Here is a 19,508-nt window from a genome sequence, read left to right as displayed (position 1 = left end):
TTGAAAAAAAAGAACGCATCGCTGCATCGCATCGCCGCACGGGGTGTGCATGAGGTCATTGAGAACCATGTGTTCATTTAAAAAATGATATTGTCCGTTTTTTCCGTGCGGAAAATCGCACCCTGTCTGCAAAGGCCTTAAACCTGGATCTTTTCATAGTTGTAGATCTAACTCTACAAGTAGTTATTCGCTCAGGGTATAGAAGACAGATTTAAGTAAGTATCAATGCGGATTGGTATTTACGATAGTCAAAAGAGATATTACCCTCAGAGCCCTCAGTGCCCTCATACATGTCTAACTACTCCAAATTGAGTGACACCCACAGCCACAACTACCATGAGCGACTATGATCTGGCACCACCAAAATTGTTTTGCCTGGGATCAATACAATTTTAGGGTATCTGATACGGTCGGAGCGGAATTCACTTTACGTCATCAGGCGGCCGGAACCAGCGACCGGAACCAACGGCGCCATGCATCTCCAAAATGATTCCCATGGTATAATCATTTTGTTTCTTTTGGTATAATAATGGTTTGCTAGTTAGAATTTTCTATTCTAACTTGTAGCGAGATGAACCTAATTGATTCGCAATTCACAAAAACAATGTGACACCAACCGGAACCACAATAATCTTTTCCTTTTTCTAGTTTTAGAACGAATACCAGGCTTTCCTCCGAGGTGGAAAGTCTGGTGACGCGAGTTTACCCACATTTAGAACAAACATGGGAAAGTGTGTGTGTGTGTGTGTGTGTGTGTGTGTGTGTGTGTGTGTGTGTGTGTGTGTGTGTGTGTGTGTGTGTGTGTGTGTGTGTTACCTGTGGAACAGTCGTCTCCTATCCATCCAGGGTGACACTGACAGGATCCATCGATGGGGTTACACACACCGTTGTTAGTGCACACACAAGTCTGATTACACCCTTTACCATACACACCACTGGAACACACTGAGAGAGAGACACAGAGAGAGAGAGAGACAGAGAGAGAGAGAGAGAGAGAGAGAGAGAGAGAGAGAGAGAGAGAGAGAGAGAGAGAGAGAGAGACAGAATGAATGCAACTTTCTAAAAAAAAAAACGTTATGAAGGAGGCGCGCTGTCTAACAGCCGATCTACACCAGACTTTTCAAAGCGACACACACACACACACTTTTAGATCCAGTCCTATTATAAGGCCTGCGTATGCGGGGCTCACGTATCCGTACGCCTGGTGTAGCCGGTATCAATGATATCAATCGGATCGGATCTTTCCAAACGCGCTGTGCACGCACAGCAAATTCCACACATACGCGCACTTTGACAAGTCTAGTGTAGTTGTTCTTCACTTCAGTTGCTCTTCTGTGTTGTTCTTCACTTTCTCACTTAGTATGTTAAAATATAACCCTAAAGCGCCCCTGTTCTGGGGGCGAACATTACCTATTCTGGGGGGCGAACATTCGCCGAAACGATTTGGTGTAGAGGGAGAAAAGGAGGGGGCTTAGCATAGACCCCTGGGGACACTGTGCTATATAGGATATATAATAGGGTTTAAGTGGGTTAAATGCATGGGTATGACACTTACTGAAAAAAAATGTCTACGAGTCAATATAAGTTCAGTCTCCCAACAGTCAGGCATCTGTCACATGCTCTTGGCACTTGTCTAGTGGAGATCTGGGATGTTAGATTAGAAATATGAGACAGATTGGGAGACATATTTCAAGTTTTCAGTGTTAGCTGAAGTTCATGAGGTTTAATGAGATGACTTATGAGTTTATGTAGCGGCAGCGTATTGAACTGTCGACGCAGACGGAGTAATTCACTGTGTCAGTAGCAACCAATCTTTGATGGTACTGCATCAAACGAGAGAGTCATGAATATGAGGGGGTGATGTTTCACTTGAATACCACATTTCACATAATGCCCGGAAAGTTATTTTAAATTAGTTTTCCATGTATACGCTGTCGGGTGGAAACCGTGTAAGTCCAAAACTATTTACTTTTCAGTAAAAGGGGAAAAAAAGAGCCTGTGTTCTGATGGATCCAATGTAGTTATTATCTATTCACAAACTCTTGTTAATACTTTTCATTAGTTCAATATATTATTTAGAGCCAGATGAAACGTACTGTATCAACTAGCTAAACTTCAAGCATGTCTTGAAGACATAAAGAGTTGGATGACACAGAATTACCTACTCTGAAGAACTGACAAAACTGAAGTTATTGTACTTGGCCCTAAGCTGTAAAGAATCTGGGAGTTACGTTTGACCAAGATGTGTCCTTTCAATCCCACATAAATGATAAAATAATCAAGGACTGCCTTTTTTCACCTGCGTAATATTGCAAAAGTTAGGCACATCATGTCTCAAAATGACGCCGGAAAACATGTTCACGCATTTGTCTGGACTACTGCAACGTGTAACTATCAGGCTAGTCCCTAAACAGCATGCAGCTATAGTCCAGAATGCTCGTATACTGAAAGGAACCAGAAGAAGAGATCATATCACTCCTTCACTGGCCCCCGGTTAAATACAGAGTAGAATTAAAAGTTCTCCTCCTCACCTACAAGGCTCTCAATGGACAGACGCCACTGTGTCTCATAGAGCTCATCGAGCGTTGCAAACCTGCTAGAACACCAGTGTGTTCACAGTATGCAAAATAAAATCCATATAATATAATTAGAACAGGAGGCAGAGCATTTAAGTTTCAGGAGCCTCAGCTGTGGAACCTTCTCCCAGTCTCGGTACGTGAAGCAGACACACTCTGTATATTTAAGACTAGATTGAAAACCTTTCTTTATGATAAAGCCTATAGCTAGATTGCTTTTCTCAGTACTCAGTCACCCTACAAAGTTAAAAGGGTAAGAACTAAGTAAAAGGCAAAAAGAGGGAGAGGACTTCTCCCTCTCCTCCTCTCTCCTCTCTCCACCTCCCCCTTCCCCTCCCCACTTCCTTACGGGGAATTACACGTAGTAACTGCATGGAAGATGGTGAGGTGTGGGGGTATTGGGGGTACAGGGTATATGGTGGGGGGGTTTATGTTGAGGGGGCCTGGGCCAGTGGGGCCAGTGGGGCCCGCAGGGTGCGTTTATTAAACCCACAAACACACATTCACTTTTCTTTTTAAAAAAAAATATGAAAACAGCCGATCTACAAACTCCCGATGCGATGCGACACATTGTGAGCTTGTAGATCGGCTATTGTCACTATTTGTGCGCGACCCTCTTGCACGACGAAGTGGGGGATTAATATAAAAAAACAAACATAAAAAGTTGAAATATGGAGATTGGAGAATGGAGATACAAGGTTTCCCAACTGCTGCGATATAATATATTATCTTAATACACTCTCATCTCTTTGGGGATGAACCCGCCTGCATACAGTGAGCCTGCTCTGAGATGAACAATGTCAGACTGGGAATGATTAAAACTTAATTTATACTCCTTCGTCGAAAAGTACTGCTCAACCACCCCTCAGATGGCTATGATGAGCAGTCATCATAGATGATGCCTCTATGCTCTATGCTCTAGATGAGCAGCAAAAACAGATTTTTTTCTACAAAAGAAACGCAAAAATAAATAAATAAAAATAAACAACGCATGGCATCTCGTCAGCAAGTGACACTGTCTTACAGCTATGTATTAAGCATAAGGGAACATTTATCTTTAATGATGATCAATATTTCACTACACACACACACGCACACACACTCCTCTAGTGGCTGTTTTATATCAAATTCTATTTGGAGCCAAGCCTCTGACTGGGAGAATTTATAACTGTTTCATCAACTATACAACACACAGCAGCCAACAAACACACCAGGCTCCTAGTGGTAGAAAGTGGCAAAGTACATTTACTCAAGTACTGTATGTGAGTAACATGTTGAGGTAGAGGGACTGTACATGAATATTTGCATTCTTGGCAGAAGCCTTAATAGGCATGTAAGGATTTATCGTAAATCGATTAAAATCGATTCAAACTGGTGACTCTTTAAATCGATTTAATAAAAAATTTATTGCGATGCAAACAGCAGAGGGCGTGTAAAAAAAAAACGTAAGAAAATACAGGATCTTTGTAAGATAATTAAAAAATTAGTTTTCAGTCATTTGCTACTGAATTAGAAAGAGTAAGAGAAAACACAGTATTGTAAAAACAAAACAAAAAAACAATTAGAAGAAAATACTGGATTTGTGTAAGAGAAATAATAAAAGATCGTATTGTGAACCTAGTATCGTGATTTGAATCGTGTCGTCAGTTGAGTGAATCGCTACATAGGCCTACTACATAACAGTGCAGACCCCTGAACAGCGTCTGTGCCAAGTTTGGTGGGGATTGAGCAACCCCGGGTGCCACACCCTGATATTCAAAGATTTGCACAAGTGTTCAAGATTTTTCAAAAATAAGACCTGGAACGCATCTGTGTCATTTTTTGATTTGAGCTAAAAAAAGCATTATTTTACACTTTGGGCTATTCAAAAATAGCAGATATATACAAGCTCATAGCGTGGCACCGAGTGCCGCGCTATGAGCTTGTTGATCTGCTATTTTTGAAAACAAATTAAAATGTGTGTAAATCTTTGAATATATATTTTCTAAAGCTAACATTTGTAACTCAAATCTTTGCTTCTGGGGGGTCCCTGGAACAAAATATTTTGAGATGGGGGTCCGCGGCCAAATACATTTTGGGGGTTCTTGACATAAAAAAGTTTGAGCACCACTGATACAGAAACATACGTTTTTTCAGAAAACTGTTGGGATTTAGAGGGCATTTCTAGAATCGGCTTCAGGTCTTAAATCGGTTAACCGGACCCCCCCACCCCCCCGGTCCCCTGACCCCACTTTGAGAACCAATGCTATTAGGAGCATTGGGGCAGCTACTGAACAGTGGAGCAGTTGGGGTTCAGTGTCTTGCCCAAGGACACTTCAACCCAGGCGAAGCAGGAGCTGGGAATCAAACCGGCTACAGTCAACAGGTTAACAAAGGGCTGCTCTAATGAGCCAACCCCCGGCCCATGCAGTACTCCTCCTGTACTCCAGAGGCGTAACAGACAAACCTTGTACCTTGGTTGCAGAGAGGGCCGAAGTATCCAGGAAGACACTCGCAGTGTCCGGTGACATGGTGACACGCCCCGTCACTGTGGACACACTGAGGACACGACTGGAGACACCGCTGACCGTAGGACCCAGGAGAACACACTGGATATGAGAGAGAGACACAGAGAGAGAGAGAGAGAGAGAGAGAGAGAGAGAGAGAGAGAGAGAGAGAGAGAGAGAGAGAGAGAGAGAGAGAGAGAGAGAGGCAGAGAGAGAGAGGCAGAGAGAGAGAGAGAAGACTCAATATGAGTGTGCACACGTGGGGGTTGACATGGATAATGTGTATTGAATGTGGACTGAATAGACCTTTTTCATGGCAGCCATGTTGACATATATTATAATTAAGGAAACCTCTGTCATCAAAACCTGTCTGTTCAGCAGGGTTCTCTCCTCGGTGGCTTGAGCAATTGATCTGAACTTGCACACGGGGCATTACAAATTAGCATAATAATGCACACAACCACAACGCCTGTTTTTTTTTCACTTTCCCAAAATGTAAGCTGTTTATTAGCGTTTATTAGTGTGTAAACACCGGGGATTCCGAGTTTGGCCTACGGGACATCTGTCGTCATGGTTACAGCACCACAAGCTATGGGATGATCAAACACTGCATGCGTGGAGTTACTGCTGCCGAGTGCCGACCACGGCCACTGCCACACAGAGAACGCCACAACACACACACACGCTGCAAACTTATAAAGGACTTTCATTGTATGGGCCACACTGCATTTTATGAGTGGGAGGGCGCTCTGAATATCATCTTTATAGCACTAGCACGTGGATTCACAGGTGCAATGTTCCAATCCAGGTTGTGTTATTAGCACACGTAGCATACTAGCTTAAACAGCTTTAACATCAACTTCAGCTGGTTGTGGGAGAGAGAGAGCGTTGGGTCCTGCGAATGGCTGAGACAAAAACTTCTCTCTGTTAATCACAACGGGTGGAGCAGCTGCACCGTGTGTGTGTGTGTGTGTGTGTGTGTGTGTGTGTGTGTGTGTGTGTGTGTGTGTGTGTGTGTGTGTGTTGTAATAGGAACACACACTTGCCATACATAACTAAAAGTCTGCAAATATTTTGAGTGCACATATCCCCGGGTATGGAGTGGACTAGCCATGTGTAATGTTACATTTTGTGTTGATTTGTTGATAAATAAGAAAATAATTATATAAAGACTGCCTTGCTTCTAGATAATTCGGTTATGAGTCGGTTATTGTCTCCGCCAGGCCAGAGGAGTGGCTGGCGAACTATGTTTTCACCCCTGTCCGTCCGTCTGTCTAGCTAATCTCAGCTCATTTCTGGCACTGTTGGACCGATCAACATGGAACTGTGCACACACTCCCTGGAGGCCAGAGCAGAATCGGCCTGTTACAGCACCACCAAAAACATTTTTTTTAAATATTACTCCTACAGATTTTGTCCAAACATCACGCAAATCGGTACACCACACACCACCATCCGTACAAATGTGGTCGTATAGCCGCAGGCACCACAAAGGGTTAATCCTGCCCTGTCTGTAAACGGTTCTCTTTTGGTACTGGTGATGTCCTGGTCAGTATCATGACAGTATGTAGCCAGCATAAGAGATGTGGAAAAAGTAATATTATGGTCAGTTAAGTCTTCTTTCACCAAATTCTTCACAAGCGACTTTGGGTACTTAGAAAAGTGCTATATAAATCTAGAAATCTGAGCTATTATTATTATTATTATTATTATTATTATTATTATTATTATTATTATTATTATTATTATTATTATTATTAAGTGGGCAAGTGCCTGTGTGGTGTACACCAAGAGAAAACGGTACAGGTACAGGCTATTTTCAAAAGTTTGTATACATTTGAAAACTTGTGAAATGGGACATTCTGCATAACGAGTACTTTCTACTTTTGGTACTTTAAGTACATTTTGATACCAATACTTTTGTACTTTTAGTCAAGTACATTTTTTATTCCGGACTTTTACTTGTAACAGAGTATTTCTACATTGCACGTATTGATACTTTTACTTAAGTAAAAAAAATGTAATACTTTTTCCACCACTGAGTGCGCATTCAGGGGTGCAAAACCATAGATATATATAAAGGCTAGATGGCTCAAGGGGACGGCGCAAGCGTAGCTCAACCGCGGCCATCTTGAAACAGTCATTCATAACATTATGTCTATGGGGCATATACTTTGAAATAACCATAGCGTGCTCAATTTTCATCCGATTTTCAAACGGTTTGGTGTGTTGTAAACACCAAATATGTAGTTATTATACTGCATACTTATAATTATAATCACGTTTTTTTTATTTTTTATAATTTTATAATTTTATAATTTTATTACATCTTTGGTGTTTACAACACACCAAACCGTTTGAAAAAAAAAAATTTAGCACGCTATGGTTATTTTAAAGCATATGCACCATAGACATAATGTTATGATCAAGATGGCCGCCATGTGGCAACGTCGTACTCCATTAGCCAGCAGCGCGGGTGAGTCATCTAGCCTTTATATATATCTATGTGCAAAACCACACGCGCAGCTGAGATTAATAAACTGTTTGATTAGAGTCAGCTAGAGCAGTGGTTCCCAGACTTTTTAGGCATTGCACCCCTTTCTACATCCCAAGTGGGCTCATGCACCCCCTATCCTTAGAAAATTGCCTATATTTATATATTGAAGGCATCACACATGCACAAATAATCACAACACATGAAATATAATACGCACATATTCAAGAGAGCACAGAAATGTGCACATTTGAACTAAATTGAAACTACATTGTAACAAAGTTTCAATTAATTGCAACAAAGTTACACACAAGGCAAGGAAAGGAAAGTGTTTTTGTAAGGCACATTTCAACAACAAGGCAATGCAATGTGCTTATTGTGCCTTACAAACGTCGATGGGGGGAAATGCTGTCATAATTAAGCCCCATTAAAAGGAATAAAATTATAAAAATGACTGAAATTGCAGCTGAAGTGCATTTTGGGTACATTAATGAATTTGTTAAAATGGATTTGGATTAAACTCTTACCAAAGTGTACAAAGGAAATGTTTTAATTGCATGTTTTTACTTCATTAAAAAATCCCATTTGGTGGTTTAATGGCGTAATTATTATTACATCCATTAAACCACCATTACATTTCTTCTCATGCCCCCCCTAGAGGCAGCTCAAGCACCCCAAGGGGTGCAGGCACCCCACTTTGGGAATCCCTGGGCTAGAGCCATGAGCTGCAGTATGTGATGGTGATCACTTCACCTCAAGTGTCTCAAACTAAAGACATTTAGACCTTTATTGCTAGAAGGATGCATTCCAGATCATGTAAAGAGTGCTGCGTTCATCCCAAACAGAAAGCTGTTCATGAATTGCAATGGTACAGTACAGTATAACATACTGTACATGGTACAGTACAGTATAACATACTGTACATGGGGCATGCATGCACATGCAACAGCCACCCATGTGAATGGCAACGAGCCAACTATACTGTCAGCAGAGCATGACGTACGTCACATTTCTTTGACATAAGACTTTCAGAGGTCTTTTAACTCCAGTTGGTGGCCTATAGCTCTGGTCCACGTTAGAGTTCTCCTCTGCTCCTAACGCTCCCATTCTCCCTCTCTATCTCTCTCCCTCTCCCTCTCCCTCTCTCTCCCCCCCCCCCCCTCTCTCTCTCTCTCTCTCTCTCTCTCTCTCTCTCTCTCTCTCTCTCTGCGTGCATGACAGGAGATTACTCTTATTGAGAATAAAACACAAGGCCCAATGCAAATTCATTCATATCAATTAGTCTAATACGTTTTGTTTTCAAATTGGCTTTTGTATTTTGCATGATATCCTAGTTATTTATTATTATTATAAAAACATCCTGCCTACGGCACCAAATTGCTTGACTGCGTGCGTGCGTGCGTGCGTGCGTGCGTGCGTGCGTGCGTGCGTGCGTGCGTGCGTGCGTGCGTGCGTGCGTGCGTGCGTGCGTGCGTGCGTGCGTGCGTGCGTGCGTGCGTGCGTGCGCGGTCCCAGCATCAGTCTTGTCTACACAGTGTTTACCCCCCAATTAACTAAGTGAGGTCTTCATTGTCCTCTGTTTGCAGCTCCAATGGAATCATTCTTCCTTAAAGCTTTAATTATCTTTAATTGATGTTGCGTGCGTGTTATCTCACCCCTCCTGCAGGTGGCTCCTCGGTACCCCGGCCTACAGGTACAGGCTCCATCCTCCACAGAGCAGGATCCTCCGTGTTCACAGCTGCAGCTGAACAGACAGTCCGCTCCCCACCGGCCCTCCTCACACACACTGTCACAGCGCACACCTGCACAACACACACACACAAAAACATTTTTAGATATGTATTTGGCCGTGGACCCCCATCTCAAAATGTTTTGTTCCAGGGACCTCCCCGAAGCAAAGATTTGAGTTTGCTTTAAAAAGTATATGTCAGGCAGAAACCAGCTAACTCCATTTTGACGCTTTTGCATTTTTTTCCATAAATCAGGGCTGTTACGGCCAGCCGTATTTGTATTTATTATTATATATTTGTATTTGGTTTATTTAGGTATAATTATGATGCTTTGGAATATTGTGGGATTATTTGTGGCTTGTGTTATATTGTTGCTTTTCTGTATCCTTATAAGGTGGCGACTGGTGTGAATGCTGTGCGACTGGGTGTGGCGCTGATTGCTGGTGTGAGTGTGAAGTGGCTGATTACATTCAGGTTGTCCCGATTGACAGGTCCAGCCTCTGGCCCTGTTCCCCTGCTCCCATTCGTCGTCCCTTTGTCTCCGCCCAAGCCAGGGTTGGCTGTTCTCTGAAGCTCACCTACAAAAGCTCATTCTGCCCTGACTGTCATGGGGATTGGTCGCTCTCATTTGAAAGAGCAAGCAGAGATTCAATCCCTCTGTCTCCCCGAACCCATGTAGCCTGTTTTGTTCTGTTTTTGCTTTGTTTGTTTGTTCCTTTGTCCTTCAGTTACTTTGTTTGACCTTTAGTTATCTTATAGTTGTTTTCTGACCTGTATTATTGAGTTAGTTACTTTGTATATATTTGCCTATTTCATTCATTATTGTATTAATCTGTTCACTTGCCTTGTAGGGGTGTTTGGTCTTTTTATTTGGTTTAACCACTTCCTTGTTTCTGTTGATTCTTTAGTTAGGAAAGTAAGTTTAGTATTGTATATTTTTTCTTTTGTTAGGTTAGGGGGTAATTTTCTTTATTAGGTAGACATTTTGCAAATGTAAACCGACACCCTGAAGTTTTTGGTACTGGTGGAAAAAAAGAGTTTGAAATCTCTGCATAAAAAAAGGAAAATAAAATCAATTCATTTTTGAAAGCGACTTTGTCCTCCATTATTATGTCACCTCCCCTACCCTAGACAGGGGGTCGTAACAAGGTCCATTGAACACCCTTTACGTCTGTGTGTTGGTAAAACAAATATTGAACCAATGAAAAGCATTAAAAAGCGCTTCTGACAAAACCAGCTAACTCCATTGGATCCTCAAACTTTCTGCTAAACCAGCTAAAGTCATGTACACACTGCAGGATATTTGGTCCGATAATGCTGTCGCCGACCTTTTTTGGCGCTCGCCGACAAAATCTCCCGATCTGACACAGATCGGCATTTGATCGGCGAGCTAATGCTCGCTGTGTGTGAAAGGCTCTGCGAGACGATATGGCTGCGATTATCCGCTCTGCGACGGCTTTCCGACCGTTTTCAGATAACTACCCTGTTAGATATTCAGCTCTGTCGCAGACAGAACATCAGACAATATCATACAGTGTGAAAGGAGTTGAGACCACTCTGCGAGGAGATGCACGCTACAGCCAATGAGAGCACATTACAGCCACCGTGGCTATGGAAGGTCGGTGGACCTGACCACAACAAACAGATACCCCGCATAGTTACTGTCCAGTCCTGTATTAAGTTAAACATTATTATAAAACAGAATGAGAGTGAGCGAGCGTGCTCAAAGGGGGGCTGTTTATTTGAGACTATTGCACAGAGAGAGAGAGAGAGAGAGAGAGAGAGAGAGAGAGAGAGAGAGAAAGACACAGAGAGCGAGCGGTGTGTGTGTGTGTGTGTGTGTGTGTGTGTAGTTGTCTGTGAGTGAGTGTTGTCAGATTTTGCGGGAGAAATAAGCAACCAGGTTTGTGAAAACAAGCCCCAAAAAAGCGACTATGAGCACTTTAAGCCTATATACAAATACATTGGATACTTGAAAATAGACGATCTACAAGCTCACGTTGTAGATAGGCTATTTTTAAAGAAGACATTTGGGGGGGGTTGTGGAATATTTTCCAAATCCACACAGATCTTGTATGAGGGTCTATGGCACAACATATTTTCAGAAGGGCTGCGCCTCTGCGGACAAATATTAATTTGGGAGTCCTTGCCATGAAAATGTTTGAGAACAACTGGTTCAAACAACATTAGGAAACAAGGCCAAAAAAGCAACTATACTTTCAAGCAACTTTACAGAAAAACAATCCCAAAGTCGCTTATAATAAGCGGACATGGCAACTCTGTCACTGACTGCTTCAGTGGAATCAGCGCACTTGCCGTGCGAGAGAGAGGGAGAGAGAGAGAGAGCGGGGGAGAGGCATATCACGGATTACGTCGATTAAAATGAATTGGAATAAACACAAATGTATGTATTGGGTCTGACTCTGGAGATAGCATCCTAGTGAACTATCCTACAGTGTGTAATCCCTGGTCGGGGATCAATCTATAGTGTGAAAACCACAACGACATATGACAGCCGATTTCAAGAAATAAACTCCTGCAGTGTGTAATGCTTAACGATCAGATGACCCCCTGAGCACTTTAAGGTCCTGCAGTGTGTACCTGCCTTAAGTCCAGCGGAGTTAGCTGGTTTAGCTGACTCCAGGCTCCACCCCCTTTTGACCTCCAACCTCATTGTGAGCTTGGAGGTCCATTCAGCTGTTCTTATAAATGATGAACAAAACCTCCTAACTTTTTTTCATTTCCTGAAAAATGAACATTTCGGAGTTAGCTGGTTCCTGCCGGACAGTAGAGATACAATCAAAAGATTTGCACACATTTTCCAAGATTTTTTTTAAAAAGTCGCAGATCTATCCACAAGTTTCCTAGGGTGTTGTGGGCATCACTTCCTGTCCATTTGATCCCCGATACCTGATCAAATCGACAGGAAGTGATGCCCACAACGCCCTAGGAAACTTGTGGATATATCTGCTATTTTTGAAAGGCCAAATAAATCTTAACATGACAAAGATGCGTTCCCGGTGTTAATGGATTCATCTCGTTCCCACAACGAATTAATCTCTTCCTGATTGTAAGTCCAACTCCACAAGTATATTTTCTAACCATAAAACATCCATTCCTCCTGTGAGAACCAGGAAAAAGGTCCTCACAAGGTCGTAACACAAGTACACACTCACACGAGCGCACGCGCACACACGCACGCGCACGCACACACACACACACACACACACACACACACACACACACACACACACACACACACACACACACACACACACACACACACACACACACACACACACACACACACACACACACACACACACGCACGCACCCAAACCTCTTAATTAATTGCTTCCCAGTTGTTGCTGATATTGTGTTTTGTTTCTTTGTTTATCTTCATTTAATCTTATTTATATATTTCGTTAACGCCTCCCGTGGGCCAGTGTTGTAAATTAGCATCTCACTGCAAATAATTTGTGCAATGCATCTACCGCTATGGTGAAGAATTGTTATGTAAAATGACCTGAACTATAAACTGTTAAACTGCTGTATTTATAAAGACTATGTTCCATTATTGTTCCTTTCTATCTTTCTATCTTTCTATCTTTCTATCTTTCTATCTTTCTTTCTTTCTTTCTACCTACAGTCTTAAACTGTTGACCACTGAGCAGCTCCACTGGAGCAGTTGGGGGTTCAGTGCCTTGCTCAAGTGCACTTCAGCGGTGTTGGGGGAGGGGTATATATAAAAACAACTTCAACATATGAATGCTCTAGAGCATTGGTTCTCAAAGTGGGGTCTGGGGGGTACCACTTTCTTTTTTTAGCAAAATTAGTTGATATAGCTTCACAATAATTTTAACCACTTTAATCATATTTTATACTATTAAAAAAATACTATTTTTGAAAAATCCCTGGCACAAAATATTTTTGAGATGTGGGGTCTGCAGCCATGAAAATGTTTGAGAACCACTGCTTTAGAGATATGCAGAGCTCAAGAAAGGAGCAGTGTTTTCATGGTTAGCCTTCAAAAACACATTGCAGTAACTAAATGTTTGGACACAATGACATATTTATTTGTCTAAAAGGTCAAATTAGCCTTCATGATCTTGGGGGATGATGAACTTATATACAGATATCCTATTTCTCTGGACAACTAAAACGCTTTAAACAACTTAGTTTGTTTTACAACAAGGGTTATTTTATTAGTTTGTAATGATAATAAGAGTGTAAAAAAAAAAAACATTTATTGCTTTCTATCGTTTTTTTTTTCTTCCATTTTTTAACTGGGGGGTGGGGGCATTCGAGTAATTGGTAAAAATGTTTTTTTATACACAATAAGCAGGCTATCTGTATATCCGCAAGGCCGAAGGCACGGAGGTCAGGGCAGAACCTGTGCCCCAAATTGTTCACATCGGTCTGTTATAGCGCCACCAGGAGGCCGATTTTAGCATCACGTTTTGATATCACTCCTACAAATGTTGTCCAAATATCACACAGATCGGTACACAGTGTCTCTAAAGTCATGTGATCAAGACAGATTTGTCGGATTGTTCATATTCCATCCTTATTGGCTAAGATTTGCTTCCAAAGTTTACAGGAGTGGCCTGTTTTGTACAAAATGCCTAAAATCATGAACGCAGCGTCCGATTGCCGTGAAATTTTGCACGCACATCCCTGCTAGGCCAAGGAAGAAATGATCTGAGGCATTTTGTACAAAACGGGCCACTCCTGCAAACTTTGGAAGCCAATCTTAGCCAATGAGGATGGAATATGACACAATCAGACAAATCTCTCTTGATCACATGACTTTAGAGACACTGTGTACCGATCTGTGTGATATAAGGACAGCATTTGTAGGAGTAATATAAAAAAATATGTTTGACAAAAATCTGCCACCTGGTGGCGCTATAACAGACCGATGTGAAACATTTGGGGCAGAGGTTCTGCCCTGACCTCCGTGCCTATAAAAAAAAGCCTGCTTATTGTGTAAAAAAACTAACATTTTTACCAATTACCTGAATGCCCCCGCCCCACAGTAAAACATCGCTATAACAATAAAAAGCAATAAAAGCATGTTTTAACACTCATCCTTTAATCATTATCATTACAAACTAATAAAATAACCCTTGTTTTAAAAACAACAAAGTTGTCCTTTAAAGCCTATTTTTTATCAGTTTAATTCTTAGCGTACGTACTGCTCTTATCTTTGCTGGGTCTGCTCTGTTCAAAGTGCTTGTTTGAAAACACAGTGCGCTGGGACACACTGGAACAGTCTGACAGTCTGATCCCTCCTCACTCATTTGATGATGCAGTGTCCCGCTCTTTCATCAGCCTTGCGTGTGTGTGTGTGTGTGTGTGTGTGTGTGTGTGTGTGTGTGTGTGTGTGTGTGTGTGTGTGTGTGTGTGTGTGTGTGTGTGTGTGTGTGTGTGAGAGCACAAGACTGTTTAGAGATCAGAACAGAGCTGTGCTGCTCACCAGGGACAGTGTCTCTCACACACGCATGCGCACGCACACGCGCACGCACACGCACACTCACACGCACACAGTACTCCACCACCACCATATTGAATGATAAAAATCAGAAAAAGAGAGAGCGCTCTAAACATGTGAGTATTTCTCTCTCTTTGTCTCATTCAATATGTATGTGTATCTTCTAATCTACACTGTACAGCACGTCTAAAGCTCATCATGAATGTCCTTTGACATATTATAGAATATATCGGGTGGAAACCTCATACGTCCAAACTGTTACTTTTCAGGATTCAAATTCAAAAACGGCAAAAGTAGCAGATCTACAAGCTCAAAAGCTCGAGCTTGTAGATCTGCTGCTGTTGATAGTTTTGTGTGACACTGACTGTAGTGTGATCAAGTAGGGCGTTAATTCACGGAAAAAACACAAAACGTTAAAACATAAGATAAGATAAGAGGTTTTTCTGCCCGACAACAACGATATGAAATAATTTGCAGGCTGCCATGACAACTCCATTAATGTTAGATCAGTGTTTTCAAACTTGTTTCGTTGGGGCTCCCCCCTTCTTACATCTGACACAGGCTGAGACCCCCCCCCCATGTGCACACACGCGCACACACACACACACACACACACACACACACACACACACACACACACACACACACACACACACACACACACACACACACACACACACACACACACACACACACACACACACACACACACACACACACTCTTGTGGTTTTCAGAGATGACATGTTAACCACTTTTAAGCCCCATCTTCTCGTGTACAACAAAAATAGCATGAAATAGCCGATCTACAAGCTCACAACAACGGCTCACATCCCCCGACCATGCAGGCCACGCCAAGGTTCTGCCGCTCAGAACGAAGCCAAAGCGGAAGTAATGAACACGCACGTCAGTTCTCATTGTGGGCCAGCGGGTGGCGCTTAAATTGCAGAAAGAAAACTTTCATTCCATCCACGTCAATGGGAAATCTGACCCGACTTCACACTTGGTTGTATTACCTTAGTAATCCTCTTCATAAAGACTTTGTGTTTTCAATCACTAAAGTTTCAAGTCTTCTCTCACACAGCATAGTCGTCTCTGTCAGGGTGGAAACCTCATTATGTCCAAAACTGTTACTGTTCAGGATTCAAATTCAAAAACAAAAGTAGCAGATCTACAAGCTAGCAGATCTACAAGCTAGCAGATCTACAAGTAGCAGATCTACAAGTAGCAGATCTACAAGCTAGCAGATCTACAAGTAGCAGATCTACAAGTAGTAGATCTACAAGCTAGCAGATCTACAAGCTAGCAGATCTACAAGTAGCAGATCTACAAGCTAGCAGATCTACAAGCTAGCAGATTTACAAGCTAGCAAATCTACAAGCTAGCAGTTCCACAAGCTTGAAACGCGGCGCGAAGCGTCACGTTTCTTTTGATGCTACTTTTGATGCTACTTTTGTTGCTACTTTTGATGCTACTTTTGATGCTTTTGTGTGACGCTGTAGTGTGATCAAGTATGACGTTGATTTACGAATAAACACAAAAGGTTTTAATACAGAGATAAGAGCTTTCTGCCCGACAGCCACGATATTATGTGTTTTTGTACATTTTATTATGGTCACATTCATTCTAAATTTGATGATAAAGCAGGGTGTGCTTTCAGCGGCTGGTGATTGGGTTCCATTGAGTTAAGACCCGCCCCTCGTGCCGCTTCACACCGATATCACACCGTTTCCACTTTCCTGTTGCAGTCACAGTCATTTTTTTTTTGCTGAACTAAAGGCTTCAAAACGGGTCTGTAGCAACCTTTTTAAAAAATTGCAGATCTACAAGCTCATAGTGCGGCACTCGGTGCCGCGCTATGAGCTTGTAGATCTGCAATTTTTGAATAGCCAAGGTATATAGCTAAAATCTAAAATAACACAGACGTGTTCCCGGGATTGGATGGGTTAAAACAAAGTGATGATTCTTCAAACCCAAAGTTAAGTTCAACTTTAGCTTTGAACTTTAATTTGAAACCTTCATCGATATATTGACACGTCTTCTGATGTCAAATCATTAGCAGTTCTGCTCCTGGCAACGCATTGAAACAGTGCTCTCCATATTCATCAGCTTTCATATTGATCATAGCTCTTAGAGACCCCACTGATTGACAATTAGGGGTTAACGTTATGCAGCGCTGCCAGCAAAACACACGCCAATTGCTAAAATAAAACACGCTTCAAAAGATGCAGGGCTGGAAATGGAGGATTACTGCTCGGGGGTGAAACCCGGCCGCCACTTGTGGTGGAAGAAGTACTCAGATTATTTTCCTTAAAGGAGTATTTCACCCTAAAAATGACTTATTTTCCGGCGGTCTCTCCGGTAGGAGACTCAAAGGAGACTCTTTGAGTCTCCTACCGGATACATTAGCATCTTTCCGCCGGTAATCAAATTATTGGCGACAAAAACAAAAAAATCTCCACGAATTCAGTGCTTCATGGGGTGTGTAATTGATAGAGAATAAGTCGTTTTTTGGGTGAACCACTCCTTTAAGAAAAATAATAAAACCCCAAAAATACTCTGTTACAACTAAGTCAGCCCCATATTCAAAGTTTTACTTGAGTAAAACTACAAAAGTATTGGCATCAAAATATACTTACAATACCAAAGTAAAGTTCTTTCAAAATGTTCAATCGATGCATTGCATCGTGGCATGTTGTGAGCTTGTAGATCTGATCTGCTATTTTCGAATAGGCTAGACCAGGGGTAGGCAACCATAAGCACAGGTGGCAACATTGGCACAGAGGAGGGTAATCACTGGCACACTGGCATTAGTGTGAGAGATTTAATCAATTACATTAAATTAAATTAAGTCCCATCACATCTGTATGCAAATTACATCCTGCACATAATTCTACACTCATTGAAACTCTGAACTCTGACTGAGGAGGGAGTCTGGGAGATAGGTGGGTTATTGCTCTGAGTCTAATGATCATTGCAATGTCCTGATATCAAAGACAATATTATCCCTATAAAAGAAGGGGAAAAGGTTATATTAAAGGGATATTTCACTTACAAAAAAACTTTGGGTCATTTTATGGTCTACTCAGGCTTTTGTGAGCCCCCCAGACCGTTTTTAAGTTGCTTGATTTAGTATTTAGATATTTGATAATCATTTTATCAGACACGCCCCTTCCTATACAAACCCATTATAACTTCAAACTCCATTTTTAACCTGTTAGATTCATTAAAAACACCCGTCCTTGGTTCTGCTGACTCACCCTGCCCTCCTAATACGTGAGGGGGCCGTGTTTTTTCGATTACTTTTTTCATTATTTTTTTTAACTCAGTGCCACGCCCCGAGATATCCCGAGTTTTTACTTTTGACTGTGGTCGCGCTATTCTGTTTATTTTTCATGATCACTTTCGCTTCCTGACTCCTTCAGACTCATTGGGTTCCGGTTTCATGACGCAGATTCCGTTTCCGGTTCTAATTTTTTTTCCCGCGGTCATTTTCGGCCAGAATAGGGAAAGTCACGGTTTTTCACACGGTATAAAAAACGAACGGAGAGGTCCACGTCTACTCTCTTTGGTCTGGGTGACGATCAGTCATCGTAGTCGTGTATCACATCGTAATTTAGCCCGATCAACGATTGTCAAAAATGTCAACATCCGGTTATGACCGGATATGACGTGAGCCTGTTTGGGAGGGGGCGAGTGAGCCAGCGAGGTCATCAATGTGTCGATTTGTTGCTCTCTACTGGTAGAACTGTATTATGGGTTTAAAAACCCAATCAGATAATTTATTTGAATGAAAAATTACAAAATTAAAAAATAAAAAAAAACGCAAATTGATGGCACTGGGGGAGTACTTTATGAAAATACTCTTGGCAGTGAAAGAGTTCATTGTATTAAAAAAAAATCATTTTCCAAAAACAATATTAAAAATAAATGAAAAAAGTTATCGAAAAAACACGGCCCCCTCGCGTATTAGGAGGGCAGGGTGAGTCACCAGAACCAAGGACGGGTGTTTTTGATGAATCTAACATGTTAAAAATTGAGTTTGAAGTTATAATGGGTTTGTATAGGACGGGGGCGTGCCTGATAAAATGAATATCAAAAATCTAAATACTGAATCAAGCAACTTAAAAAAAGCCTGAGTAGACGATAAAATGACCAAAAGTTTTTTTGAAAGTGAAATATCCCTTTAAGTGCAATCTGGTGTCATAATTAAACTTAATGTTGACATGACACACTGACTATCTAGATAATGAAGACATGGCACTTTATTTAAAAAAAAGGTTGCCGACCCCTGGGCATTGATGGCCCTGACAAAGTATAAAATAGGGCTTAAGTGGTTAATGTATGTTTTGTAATAATAATGTAAAAATATAATGTAACTTGTAACTAAAGGGCATGTCAAGTATACACTTAGCCGTTGTAAAATCCATGGTTAACCAGGGTATCTTGTGGCTTATCGCTTTACTGAGATATGTCAGATCAGATGTCAGAGGCTGGCAGTTAGAACTCACCCGTCCATCCAGCGATACATCTACATGATCCAGAGACAGGGTCACAGCTGTCTGCATGGAGACAATCACACGTCTCTGTGCACTCCACACCGTACGTACCCTCCTGTACATGTTAACACACACACACACACGCACACGCACGCACGCACGCACACACACACACACACACACACACACACACACACACACGCACACGCACACGCACAGAACAAGAACAAT

At 41.8% G+C, this 19,508-nt stretch overlaps 1 protein-coding gene across 1 annotated transcript in view; it reads right to left on the bottom strand.

The window, feature by feature from the left end:
* Positions 1-19,508, bottom strand: part of LOC308082313 (uncharacterized protein) — a gene marked incomplete at both ends in the record, with an annotated part of 162,441 nt that overhangs the window by 12,191 nt on the left and 130,742 nt on the right. Inside the window, 4 exons of the mRNA XM_080424030.1 lie at positions 817-945; positions 5,030-5,164; positions 9,212-9,358; positions 19,290-19,392. Of these exons, the coding sequence (XP_080280156.1) occupies positions 817-945; positions 5,030-5,164; positions 9,212-9,358; positions 19,290-19,392 (514 nt within the window). The remainder of the gene's footprint in view (positions 1-816; positions 946-5,029; positions 5,165-9,211; positions 9,359-19,289; positions 19,393-19,508) is intronic.

This window comes from Gymnoscopelus braueri (genome assembly GCF_963280865.1).
Source record: "Gymnoscopelus braueri genome assembly, chromosome: 1".
Taxonomy (NCBI): Eukaryota; Metazoa; Chordata; class Actinopteri; order Myctophiformes; family Myctophidae; genus Gymnoscopelus; species Gymnoscopelus braueri.
The sequence above is the reverse complement of the archived record's forward strand: the minus strand, read 5'-3'. Positions and strand labels throughout refer to the sequence as shown.